We start from the raw sequence: 12,962 nt of genomic DNA on the forward strand, positions 1-12,962 counted from the left end.
TATATAAAATCGATGTAGATAGTTTTACAACAATACAAAAATTCAATATTAAATTTAAAATATTAAGAAATTTAATGCAATAACTATATATTTTATAAAAAACTAAATCGTTTTAAAACAAATATAATTTAGTATTTAAAGGTATGTGGCAATCTTCCATCGCTGCACCCCTTTAACAACATATAAATAAAGTCGGCAAAGCAGTAAAAGCGCTCAATTCGTTCATTTGTTTGTATTTGAAATTTACATTTCAGTTCTTACAATTTCTCAGCTAAGTTTTCGAAAAATATTTTGACATGGCCTTTTCCCAATCGCTGGACATTGGGAACAGCACTTTACTAAATTTAGATAGCGAGGCGCGTCACGCCATTGACAATGAAGTAGAAGATAAGGGACAGCAAAACGCTCCTAACAGCTTTAAAAACAAAGAAAATGTGGCCGAGGTGATACAGGAGTCGCCGGAACATGGCCAGCGCTACAAGCAGCATAGTAATATAGCTGGTATATCCATGTTCAGTAGATCACGCACGCAGCGGTATTTATCAAGAAATGGCTGCGGTGAAGCCTCTGCCCGAAATGTGGATGTGTCCGCAAAAGAGCGGAGACGACTGCGGCGAAGCAAATCGGACTCCACACTACAGAAACCAAACATCATAAATGCAAGCAACAAAGCAGAGAATTACACTGAACTTTTTCGTAGTGGATTCACATTTTCAATAGAAGGAGAACCACAAAAAAGTGCTTTTGCGGGAAGTGGTTCCGTGTTGCGTATCTCACAAATCGAAGCAGCATTTGAAATGATAAAGGAGGAAAATGATGAAATTACACAAACTATAGATGATATGCTTCTTGAAGATGGGCAGACTGTAAATAATGATTTAGATATGCCTATATTTTCTGAAGACTTAAATGAACTTTTAGAAAATGTAAAAGGTATACAAGTAGAAAAAGACGTGTCTAGCATGGCGGCAAATAGTTCAATATCTTTGTCAGAATTTCCAGGAGATACTTCTGAATGTAAGGAGAAAACTACAGACATAACAGATGAACTGGATTTGCGCCAATTGGACCAAAGTAGATTTATCTGCGCTGATGCGGGCAGTTCCGAAGCAAAACAGCAAATAGAAAAAGAATTGAAAATAAGTCACAGGGAAGTGGCTAAAGTTGATGAAGTTTTGCAGACAATACAAGTGAGAAATAATTTGAATGCCTCTTATCCACCACGAAGTACTAGTTTTTCAAACTCTTCTGTCACCACAGTTAAAAAAGCGACCGAGAATATTCGCGATTTAGAAACACTGAAACGTATTAGTGCCTGGAATTTGCCGCATAGTGTGTTAAAGGAATATGAAAAGAAAGGTGTGGTAAAAATGTTTGATTGGCAAATAGAATGCCTCAGTAATTCTAAGGTTTGTATGAATTAAATATACAATATGTTAACGAAAATATAAGTAAATCTCATTTCTAGGTTATATTTGAACACTGCAATCTCGTCTACTCTGCTCCCACATCTGCTGGTAAATCTTTAGTCAGTGAGATTTTACTCTTAAAAACCGTGCTGGAGCGTGGCAAAAAGGTGCTTTTCATACTGCCCTTCATTTCTGTGGTGCGCGAGAAAATGTTTTACCTACAAGATTTGTTAACAGTAGCCGGCTACCGTGTTGAAGGTTTTTTCGGAGGTTACACACCACCAGGCGGTTTTGATAGCATACATGTAGCCATATGTACCATAGAGAAGGCCAATTCGATTATAAATAAATTACTCGAGTTAGGTAAACTAGACGACATAGGCACAGTGGTCGTGGATGAAGTGCACTTGATCTCCGATCCAGGACGTGGTTACATACTCGAACTGCTAATTGCCAAAGTGTTGTATATGTCACGCAAGTATGGCTTCCAATTGCAAGTAGTCACAATGTCCGCCACATTAGCCAATGTTGAATTGCTAAAACGTTGGTTAGACGCAGAGTTGTATATAACAGATTTTCGGCCAGTCGCGCTGCAGGAGATGATTAAAATCGGTAATAAAATATTCGATAACAAATTGCGTCCTTTGCGTGATATCAACGCACTCTTACAGGGCGAGGAATATCCACTGCCACAAATACAGAATGATAATGACCACGTAGCACATTTATGTATTGAAACATTACTAGAAGGCTGTTCTGTAATTGTATTTTGTCCGTCCAAAGATTGGTGTGAAAACTTAGCTACTCAATTGGCAAGTGCCATACAATCGCTTATACGTAAAGACGACTATTGGGGTAAACGTTTGCGTGCACAGATAAAATGTGACGAAATTGATGAAGTAAAAAAGCAGTTGCGTGATATACCGACAGGTATGTTAAAATTTAATTTCAAAATGTTTACAAGTAAATAATGATTATATTACAGGCCTGGACACTGTGCTCGATAGAATGATCACATTTGCTTGTGCCTTCCATCATGCCGGTCTCACAAGTGAAGAACGCGATATTATCGAAGCAAGCTTTAAGGCATGTGTTTTAAAGATAATTGTTGCGACCAGCACACTCAGCTCTGGTGTTAATCTTCCAGCGCGACGCGTATTGATACGCACACCGATGTTTGGCGGTAGGCAAATGAGCTCACTCACGTATCGGCAAATGATTGGTCGCGCAGGACGCACAGGAAAGGTTAAAATTGCAGTTATTTATTTGACGTCTGTTTGTATATACGCGAACTAGTCGCTCAATGGTTTTTTAGATATTGATCTGAAATTTTGCACATGCCCTATTTTCCCCAATAAGCTGTTCATTTGTCGGAAAGTACCGATATTGGATAACTATAGCATATAGCTGTCATACAAACTGAACGATCAAAGTAAATTTTTTGTATGCAAAACAAAATTTAGCATGATTTATTGCCAAAAGCAGCAGTACAATTTACGAACAAACTTTTCAGATCGGACCACTATAGCATATAGCTGCTATACAAATTGATAAATCCAAATAAAGTTCTTGTATGGAAAATGTTTTTGTTTGACGGAATATCTTCACGAAATTTAGCATGATTTATTGTTTTTGTTGTTGTAGCGGCAAAATTCTGTTGAGTTAACAGTCCTTGCCCGAATAAAAATCCTTCAGATCGGACCACTATAGCTGCCATACAAACTGACAATTTTGTGTTGGTGTAGGATTTGTTTGTGTTTGTATATATTATAACCGGAGCTAACATTTTTTCTTGTTTATTATTATATTTTGAAATGAGTAATTGATTCATTAACTCTCTTGCAGGATACTTTAGGAGAATCAATATTAATCTGTACGCCTGCCAATACGCGAATTGGCCAAGAGCTGATACAAGCAGATTTGAAGCCAATCTACTCCTGCCTGGAACAAGAGAATAGTGTAAGTTTTTTTCAGAGAGCGTAATCATTATAAGTTTTATTTTTAAAACTACGTAATAATGATTACATATTGACTTTACGATTTTCTGCATAAATAATGATTGATTTTGATTAATATTATAATAAATCGTACGTAATCATTATTTTTGACGAAAAAGTATTAACATGACGCTATCGATTTTTGTATGCCAATTCTAAGTGATTGATTTTTTAATTTAAAAATCGCAACTATAATCATTATTTACGGTATGCTTAACATAAACACATTCGCAGACTCACCTCAAACGCGCCTTACTGGAAGTGATCTCGTCCGGTGTGGCCATAACAAAGGACGACATTAAGTGCTTCGTCAACTGCACACTTTTGAGCGCGGAGAAACAACTCAGCGAACAAGGAAAGGATAAAAGTAAAGATGACGAAGAACATTTCATAACCGATGCGCTCGATTTTCTGATAGAATATGAATTTGTGCGTCTGCAAGTGGATAGCACAACAAATAGAGAGAGTTATGTAGCCACACGCTTAGGCCAAGCATGTTTGGGTATGTGGAAGTGATTTAATAACAACAAAAATAATGACTAAATTAACTTACAGCTGCATCGATGCCGCCTACTGACGGGCTGATACTCTTCGCTGAGCTACAGAAATCAAGACGTTGCTTTGTGCTAGAATCCGAATTGCATGCTGTGTATTTGGTGACACCATACTCGGTGTGCTATCAGCTGCAAGATCTCGATTGGTTGCTATTTCTCGATATGTGGGAGAAATTGACGCCAGCTATGAAAAAAGTAGGTGAACTAGTTGGTGTTAAGGAGTCATTTCTGGTGCGTGCTATGCGCGGGCAATCCAAATTGGACTACAAACTCATGCAGATACATAAAAGGTTGCAGCTAATTCCACATTTTTGAATTTATTAAATTATTTAAGTGTGGTTAATAGCTGTAATATATATGCAACTTTTAGATTTTACACCGCATTAGCGCTACAAGAACTGGTCAATGAAGTGCCTATCAACAGCGTGGCTGCTAAATATAAATGCACGCGTGGCATGCTACAAAGTCTGCAGCAAATGTCCTCCACATTTGCGGGCATAGTCACGGCGTTTTGCAACACATTACAGTGGCCCACACTGTCGTTAGTTGTTTCGCAGTTTAAGGAACGTCTCTTCTTCGGTATACACAGAGACTTGATCGATTTGATGCGTTTGTCCGATTTGAATCACAAACGTGCGCGTGCACTCTTCGACGCTGGCATCACAACACTGGTGGATCTTGCAAACGCTGATATTTTCGAAGTCGAAAAGGTTTTATATAACGCGCTGAGCTTTGATTCAGCCAAACAGCATGACAATGAAGCGGACTACGAAGCGCTGCAACGTAAGCAAGCGCGCGAATTTTTCATAACGGGCAAAGTGGGTTTGACGGTAGCCGAAGGCGCCAAATTGCTGGTACAAGAAGCGCGCACATTCGTACAATATGAAATCGGTGTGGGTGGCATTAAGTGGACACAAGAACGTACGAATGAAGCGAGTTCTACGGTTAGTTTACACATGTCATGCGAAGAAAATGAAAAGGAGCATGGCAGTAAACGTAAAAATATGGAACAGCAAAAGGAGTTGGAAGTAACGCCAACAAAATTGAAAAGACTGGAGAATGATGCGAAGCAGCATGCTACATTAAATGAAAAACCGTCAACGAGTAAAAATGCTTTACGTGCTTTAATGCAGCAACAGATGTTGCAGCAAAATTCCAGTCTAAATAGCAAACAAAAACAAGGAAACGCTGATGGACCAAAAATGTTGACAGCCGAAACAAATAACGCTTATAATATAAACGAAAAATCCGTTACAATAACGGCACAGAAACAGAATGGCGCTTTAACAGTTGCAACCGCTGCAAAAAATATTAATGTAGAAGGTAATAAAGAAAATTTAAACACTAAGCCTATAAACAAAGCGTCTGTAAACGCTGAGCATGCTAAAGTTTTGCAAAACACAAATAAAATAATAGAAGAAAATAAAATTGTTGAAAAATATACGAAAAACGTTGCACAAAATTTAAAAATCGTTGCAACCGACGTTAACCTCAAAACAGCCAAAGAAGAACAAATCACAAAAACAGTAAATATTGCGGCAAAAAAATATGCGCTACGTAAATCTAACGAACCACAAACTTTTTCAAAGCCTACAACAAAAGATAGCGTTATATTGACACCGAATGTCAAGCGTAATGCAAACAGACACACTCCAACAACATCGCAGCAAACAGCAAGCAACAAAAATAAACACAACTCGGTAAAGCAATCGCCACAAGCAACACAAGTTATAAGCACCCTACCACGTCGTAGTCCACGTAATCACCAACGCAATGCGAATGCCAAAACAACCGATACTGTGCAAAAAAAAACGTCACCACAACCATATATTGCCAACAAAAACACCACGAGCGCAGAGAAACACTTTGACCAATCACTTTTACTCGCTGATGATTCCTTCGAGTTGAATACGGGTATTAATGCTGCACTTGAAGCGGCAAATCAAGTAAATGCTGCTGCCACCACCGCAACAACCGCAGCCAATAAAGAGAACGACGACGAAATTGCGGAATCGCAACAAATTGTGCAAGCTGTGATCGATTCACCCGTGCAGGCGAAACACTCAGTGCATGCCTCACGTTTGCTACGCACAACACAACGCTTGAGAGCTACGCACAAAAGCAGTGTAACGCAAGATGCGTCTGCCACAAATGCACATGCCTCGAGTACGTTAGAAGTGTCGAATTTATCGCTTGAAAATTCACTGCTCCAGAATCCTTTGCAACTAAATGCATCGCATATTTTGAATTGTACCAAGGTTGACGATGCCTCCACCAATTTCAAACGTCTTGAGATTGTTGACATCTGTGGTGAGCAGAAACTGTTCTATGCCGCCCTGCAAGAGCTGATGGCGGTTAAACGTTTCGGTTTCTGCATTGGTCTGCAGCAGCAGGAGAGTAAATGTAAACCGCTAATAGGTGGCAATTTGCTAATAAATCAGCGCGCAGCTAGCGAAAATATGGCGCAACAGGCGAACACAAAGGAGTTTCAAAGCGATGAGCATACATATTTAGCTGGTTGCGCTTTTGGCATCACAGAAAATGTAGTTTACTATATGAACATGCAGCCGGAGGGCAGTAGCGCCAATGTCACTACCGAAATGAAACGTCAATTTTTATACTCACTGCTAACTATAGGCAAATGCACGCTACTCTGCGTGGATGCCAAGGAGCAGTTGAAGATATTGTATCGTGTTTTGGGTGAACTTAGTGAGCTGCGCGTAGAACTGGAGGATCCCAAGGAGGCCAATTGGCTGCTGCAACCGGATAAATTCATGAGTTTCCAGCAAATGGTAAGCTAATAGTAATTATGCTGTTCGTACGATTAGAGTTGTAAGTTGTAAGTTGTAACATAGAACCGGCTTTTGAGGTATTTACGAACGAACGTTATTATGAGCAAAATAAGTGCTTTATTTGTCCTTGGCCACTTTGACCCACTCTGGGAGCGTGGTTCCTTTACCGAAACGATAATGTGTGTTCGAAAGTGAACGCCTATCTTCTGGTCCTTACTTGATTCTCCACTGCAAGGAGCCTTAATCGCTCCGTTGCTTAATTCACAGCAATTATACGTTGGAATAGAGACTGCACTCAACATTTTTGTCGTTAACGTAAAAATCGCGACATTGAAAAAGCGCAACATTTTCGAAGTTACATTTGATAGTCTGCGATTAGAATGAAACTTTGCTGGCCACTCGGTCATCAATTACACAGCCACAATATGATCGCCTTGAAGCAGCACGACGCAGTTAAGGAGGATACAGACAAGTCAGACCATCGCACTCTGTACTATCACCGCATGTCTACCGTCGAACAGCTCCATAGTGAGGCCCGCATGCTTCTAGTTGAGGAACATAATGCGGTCCTCTCCAAACAGTTTCTGTTGGAATGTTTTTTGCAGAAATCATCCCTATACTCAGCTGTTTGAAGCACAGCCTCCTCTTGGGGGGAATATCTAGAGAACATTCCTACAATACGTCGATAAGTCCTCGCATGACACTAGCCACCTCTTTGCATGCCCCGCTAAACGCACTCACTTAACACCCTTCTCCCTTTCGTCTGACCCCGAAACAGCCCGTCTTATGGAGCAACCCCAACAGAGCTTAGTTACTAACTACAAGAACAATAACTAGCGAATATTAGCGTGAGGAGTCAAATATGTATATCATCCGATATCTATACTTCAATCAGTATAGAAGACACTAGTGTTCATTTCCGCATGACACCGAATAGCTCTAACATAATTCTACTCCGCATAGTGTAGCAGATTGAGAGCCTACTTATCAAGACTTGGCACCGTTATAAACACTAAACATACACAAACAACATTTGTACTACGTTTCAAGATTAACAGTTATAGTCTCTTTTCGCTTGCAGACCCAACAATTCGCGCCGGAATGCACAGCTCTCACCGGTTTATGTGGCAATGGACGTGGTTATAGTAGTCACGGCTTGGATACGGTTAGCGCTATTACGGCTAAGGTTAGGTAATGCAAAAAACAATTTTTTTGTTCACCTAAGTTTTGTATAAATATTTTAATAAACCAAATAAATAAATAAACCACAGATGTTCAGTGGAGGCTTGCGTCACTATGCACATACTGAAGACGCAAATAGAAAACCTGGAACGTATTGGCTCAGGGCAATTGTACAAATTTTTTAAAGGTTAGATTTACTTTGTGAATTAATTTGTAAAATAAAATAACCTTAAAATTTTTAATTTTTTTTTTTAGAACTACAAATGCCTTTGCAGAACTCACTTTGTAATATGGAATTGATCGGTTTTCCAACGAATGAGGCTGCTTTGCGAAAAATTTTCCAACAAATGCTGGAAACGCTGAAGAAACTTGAATTGAAAATCTACGAAATGCATGGTGGCAGATTCAATTTGGGCTCTTCGACTGCGGTGGCGAAGGTAATGCACATTGAGCGCAATTTTTAATGAGAAATCTAAATTGAACTTAATTCGCGAATTTCAAAAATTTTCCATAACCTTAAATTGTTTTAGTTTTGTGTCTTAAGATAATTGCCAAATTAATTTTAGGTTCTCGGTTTGCACCGCAAACCTAGCGGCCGCGTGTGCACTTCCCGCCAAATACTTGAGAAGATCGATTCACCCATTTCGCAAGCCATCATATCCTATCGTAAAATAAACACCGCATTATCCAAAAATATACAACCACTTTTGAAGTGCGTACAAAATGATAGAATACATGGTCAGAGTATAACTTACACACAAACGGGTCGTATTGCAATGACCGAACCGAATTTACAAAATGTGGCCAAAAGCTTTGTGGTCGCTGTGGAAGGTTCGTATATGCGGCATTTAACTTTTTTTGTAAACATATGATGTTAATAATACACGGACTGGTATATTCAAAAGGTAGCGAAGATGTAATTATATCCTGTCGCAGCGCATTTTTTCCAACCGAAAATGGGCGCTGCTTACTCTCCGCCGATTTTTGTCAGCTTGAAATGCGCATACTCGCACATCTTTCACAGGTGCTTTAGTATTATTTTTTTTTAGCTAATAATGTCATTTTTAATTTGCATTAAAATTTTTTACTTACGAAAAGGACGCAGCGCTGCTGAAAGTGATGAACACCGAACGGGACATTTTCAGCGCAATAGCAGCGCGCTGGCATAAATTGGCAGAAAATGCCGTTTCCACGGAGCTGCGCGATGGCACTAAGCAGATTTGCTATGGCATAGTTTATGGCATGGGTATGCGCAGTTTGGCCGATGCCTTGAAGTGTACCGAACAGGAAGCAACTTCGCTATCGCAGCAATTCCATTTAACTTATACGGGCATTAGGTAAATGCTTGCAATATTCTTTTTTTTTTGTTTTTTTTTGTTTGTTTATTAAAAATATATTTTTTTAACATTTTTATTATTTTTATTTAGAGCGTATACCGATAAAGTGGTAAAATTCGCACGCAATAATGGTTATATTGAAACCATTACGGGTCGTCGTCGCTATTTGGAGCATATAAATAGTGATGAACCACAGCAGAAAAGTATATACATAAGCTACTTGATTTCAAATTCTTTTACTCATTTCTTTTAAATGCCAATCCACTCCATTTCAGAGCATGCTGAACGTCAGGCGATCAATTCGACAATTCAAGGCTCAGCCGCCGATATAGCAAAGAGTGCTATTCTACGCATGGAGAAGAATATCGAAAAGTACCGCAACAAATTGGGCATAACTAGCGCGAACGCTGTGCGTTTTGTGTTGCACATACACGACGAGCTGGTATTCGAATTGCCCATTGAGAAGGCGAAAAAAGTGGCGAAAATATTGAGTCTCACTATGGAGAATTGCGTTAAACTAAGCTTGCCACTCAAGGTCAAACTCAAAATGGGCAGAAGCTGGGGTGAACTGCAAGATATTAAGCTGTAATAACTAGTAGGCGCAATTTGTTGATATTTAAAATAATAATAATAACTTGTTAAATTTTGCCAATTTTTCTATTCCATTCATTAAGTGACACAAATTATTTATATACTTGTAATTTATTCAATAAACTCACTACAGTAATTGTATACTACTCGTACTACTTTAAATGCAATAGAGAGCGATTATAGCTATGATTAGCTTTTGATTGTAAGCATGCAATAGTGCGGCAACGCAGTGATTATTATACGAGTATATGTTACTACTAAGCATATTTGATATGTTTTAACTTTTTCAACTTTTTAAGCTACTTTGTCTATTACATACGCGTTCTAAGCATATTATTTTCAAGTTTAATTTCATTTTTGTTATGCGTTTGCGCCAACTTAAGCCTTATTCAAACCCTCCTTTTCAGCCCACTCAGTCCAAGAACCGGGATAGTATTTCGCGCTAAATGCAATTATAACAGAAATTAGATAGTATAATTGATATATTCGTATCTGATATATATATATATATATATATATGTGTTGTTACTTACTTTTTGTAACCATTTGCTAGCGCCAAGTCGTAAGCTCTCTTAGCGCGCCCACCAGCCTGACAAGAGAATATCAATACTGTCTCTGTGCTCGGCTTGTCGCGATTAAATGCAGTTTTGAAATCATTTTCAGACATTTGAAAGGCGGCTTCCAGATCGGGCACTGCGAGAGGAATACAAATAACAAATTTAATTATTTTTTTTTCGTTTTTCTTAACCAAAAATACTTTAAAAACCTTAATGTATTATAAGAGACAGGCTAAAGTATAAAGCAATGTTAATAATTGCAGCACACTTTGAAAGAACATTTCTTGTATCCAAATTTGGGTTTCAAATTATTAATTTCTCTCAAAGTTGTATTTATCACCTAAAATTCATTATTAATAGATTTTTTTAAATATATGAAGGAGTTGACAACTTTTGTTTTGTTTACTGTCAAAATGAACGGAATCGACCTTGACTTTTGGCAACTGCCTTTTCTTTCCTTTTTTCCATAATAAGCGCTCGACTGTAAGATTCGATATATTTAATTTGTATTGCTGATATTCTATCATATTAAGTTTAATAGAAATTATTTTTATATGGCAAAATAGCTAACAATTTTAACTGTTGATTTTTGCGCTTTTAGCGTGGAATTTTTGCTAGTGATGACTAAGGATGTCATTTGTCATTTATCGCATGTACGGCTTAGGGCTGATTAAAGTTCATGTGCCATTACATATTTTTATATTTATTACAATAAATAAATACTAAGAAAAGAGTTCATCATTGAATAATTTTAGGTAAAAGCGGCTTAGGCTCAACGCATTAATATGCTTCCTAAATAAAAATAAAATAAATAAATAACTATTTGCCTATAACTACAATTATTTATATATTCAATTCAACACCTTGATTGTGACACCTTTCAAACACCCAAGTTATCACATACACCTTTCCTTACGTACGTATCCACTTTAATGTTGTTGCTTTTAAAAATTTCTCTACCCCTTTAAAATATGCATATACTTACTTGGCACGCTAATAGCTCCTGGTATCACGCCAGTTCTGGCCAACTCGTCCTTGTTTCTAACATCAATCACAAAAGTGTTCAGCTGATTGGGCACATCTTTGACTTCTTCATAGGTCACAGTAGCCATTCTTGCAATGTGCCAAAAACTGGGATTTGCTTGTTTGCCGGCTGCTAAAATACTAATAAAATTTGGCTTGCAAAGTGAAAATTAATGTATCAACAAATTCAATTTTACTGCTTATGATCTTTATACTATTTAATCAAACGTTTAGTGATTAATTTGTTGCTTTGTGCCTTTTCTACTTTATGTGTTTCCGATAAGATATGTGTTGCTCGTTGTCAGTGGTAATTTCGTTTGTACCGGCTTGCAGTGTGCACTGATGTGTGTGTGCATTGATGTAACAAATGTTGGTGGTTTCAGCACTGATAATTATCGGCGGCAAAAGTTTGTTCTGTTGGTGACTTTTGTTGTTGTATATTGGTAATAAAGCTGTAAGCTCAAAGCTAAAGCGTTAGGGGCGTCCAATTTGATAAAATTTAGATTTTGCGCAAAGCTTTTTTTAAGGTTCGGTAGAGCTTTTAAAATATTTTGTGAAAATTACCTCTCCGGATCGATAGATAAATAATTTAGCGTAGCTTATGAGAATTGGAATAAGGTAGCCCGCTTTTAATACTACACCAGTCGGATTTTGTTTGAACACAGATAAAGATTTTTGTCCGATCAGTCTCAACAGCAGAGACTGTAGCGTTGTGGCGGCAGAAAACATTTCTAACGTAATTTAGATGTAGGTAGAAATGCTACCGAGTTGACAATCTTTGGCCGGATAAAAATCCGGGTCCGTTCCGATTACGTAGACCTGACTGTCTAAGATGTTTATATTCGATTAACGGGTCTCACCTCAGCAGCATGCAAAAAACGCTATTTCTAGCATTATTTCGTTCCGAGCTCGTTACTTTTACATCGAGACCCACTTTCAAAATATATTAATATCCTCCTTACACAATACTCAGGGTGTCTTCTTACGATGCTTGTGCAAAAACTGCTTGCTTGATAGTCTTCTCTTTTCCCGATGCAAGCGTTAATCATGAAGAAAGCACCGTCATCGCTCCCAAATAGTTGGAGCTTCCTAATTGCAAAGGATCCAAAATTATTTAAAAATATTGCAACCAACCACCTAAACCTCAGATACTAATACAAGAATGCTTTAAGGTCATTAACAACAAAAATCGTCACGAATTATAACAGACAGCTCCTCCACCAATCTAGTCTACGTAATAGCCACCAAATTAGAATTCTCCAGCATCATAACATTTTTCACAAATAAAAACAAGAATCTAAATTTTATTGGTCAGTTTGTATGGCAGCTACATATATGCTGTAGTGGGCCGATCTAAAAAATTGTTCGGAGTTTGTTGCGCTACCTTGGCCAATAATCCATGCCAAATTTCGTGAAGATATTTCGTCAAATGTAAAAGTTTTTCAAACAACGACTTGACTTTGATAGGCCAGTTTTTCTTGCAGCTAAATGCTATTACAGTCCGTTGTCGTGTTGTTGTG

At 38.0% G+C, this 12,962-nt stretch overlaps 2 protein-coding genes across 3 annotated transcripts; one reads left to right on the forward strand and one right to left on the reverse strand.

The window, feature by feature from the left end:
• Nucleotides 1-211: 211 nt before the first annotated feature.
• Nucleotides 212-10,003, forward strand: PolQ (DNA polymerase theta). 2 transcript variants are annotated; one of them, XM_036368675.2, is made up of 16 exons: nt 212-933; nt 994-1,409; nt 1,469-2,339; nt 2,395-2,654; nt 3,255-3,368; nt 3,641-3,908; nt 3,962-4,250; nt 4,331-6,752; nt 7,834-7,943; nt 8,024-8,121; nt 8,190-8,371; nt 8,501-8,765; nt 8,840-8,958; nt 9,033-9,271; nt 9,362-9,474; nt 9,547-10,003. In XM_036368675.2, the coding sequence occupies exons 1-16, from the start codon at nt 297-299 to the stop codon at nt 9,858-9,860; spliced, it is 6,717 nt and encodes a 2,238-aa protein (XP_036224568.2). In that variant the 5' UTR covers nt 212-296; the 3' UTR covers nt 9,861-10,003. The 2 variants fall into 2 exon arrangements, with proteins under 2 accessions (XP_036224568.2, XP_014085881.2); XM_014230406.3 differs by having other exon boundaries at nt 212-1,409.
• Nucleotides 9,955-11,810, reverse strand: LOC106614595 (rhodanese domain-containing protein CG4456). The gene is made up of 3 exons (XM_014230405.3): nt 11,405-11,810; nt 10,396-10,555; nt 9,955-10,304 (listed from the first exon to the last, which is right to left on the reverse strand). Exons 1-3 carry the CDS (start codon nt 11,529-11,531, stop codon nt 10,241-10,243), a joined length of 351 nt encoding a protein of 116 aa, XP_014085880.1. The 5' UTR covers nt 11,532-11,810; the 3' UTR covers nt 9,955-10,240.
• Between the last annotated feature and the right edge of the window lie 1,152 nt (nt 11,811-12,962).

The sequence above is a fragment of the Bactrocera oleae genome, chromosome 2, assembly GCF_042242935.1.
Source record: "Bactrocera oleae isolate idBacOlea1 chromosome 2, idBacOlea1, whole genome shotgun sequence".
Classification (NCBI taxonomy): domain Eukaryota; kingdom Metazoa; phylum Arthropoda; class Insecta; order Diptera; family Tephritidae; genus Bactrocera; species Bactrocera oleae.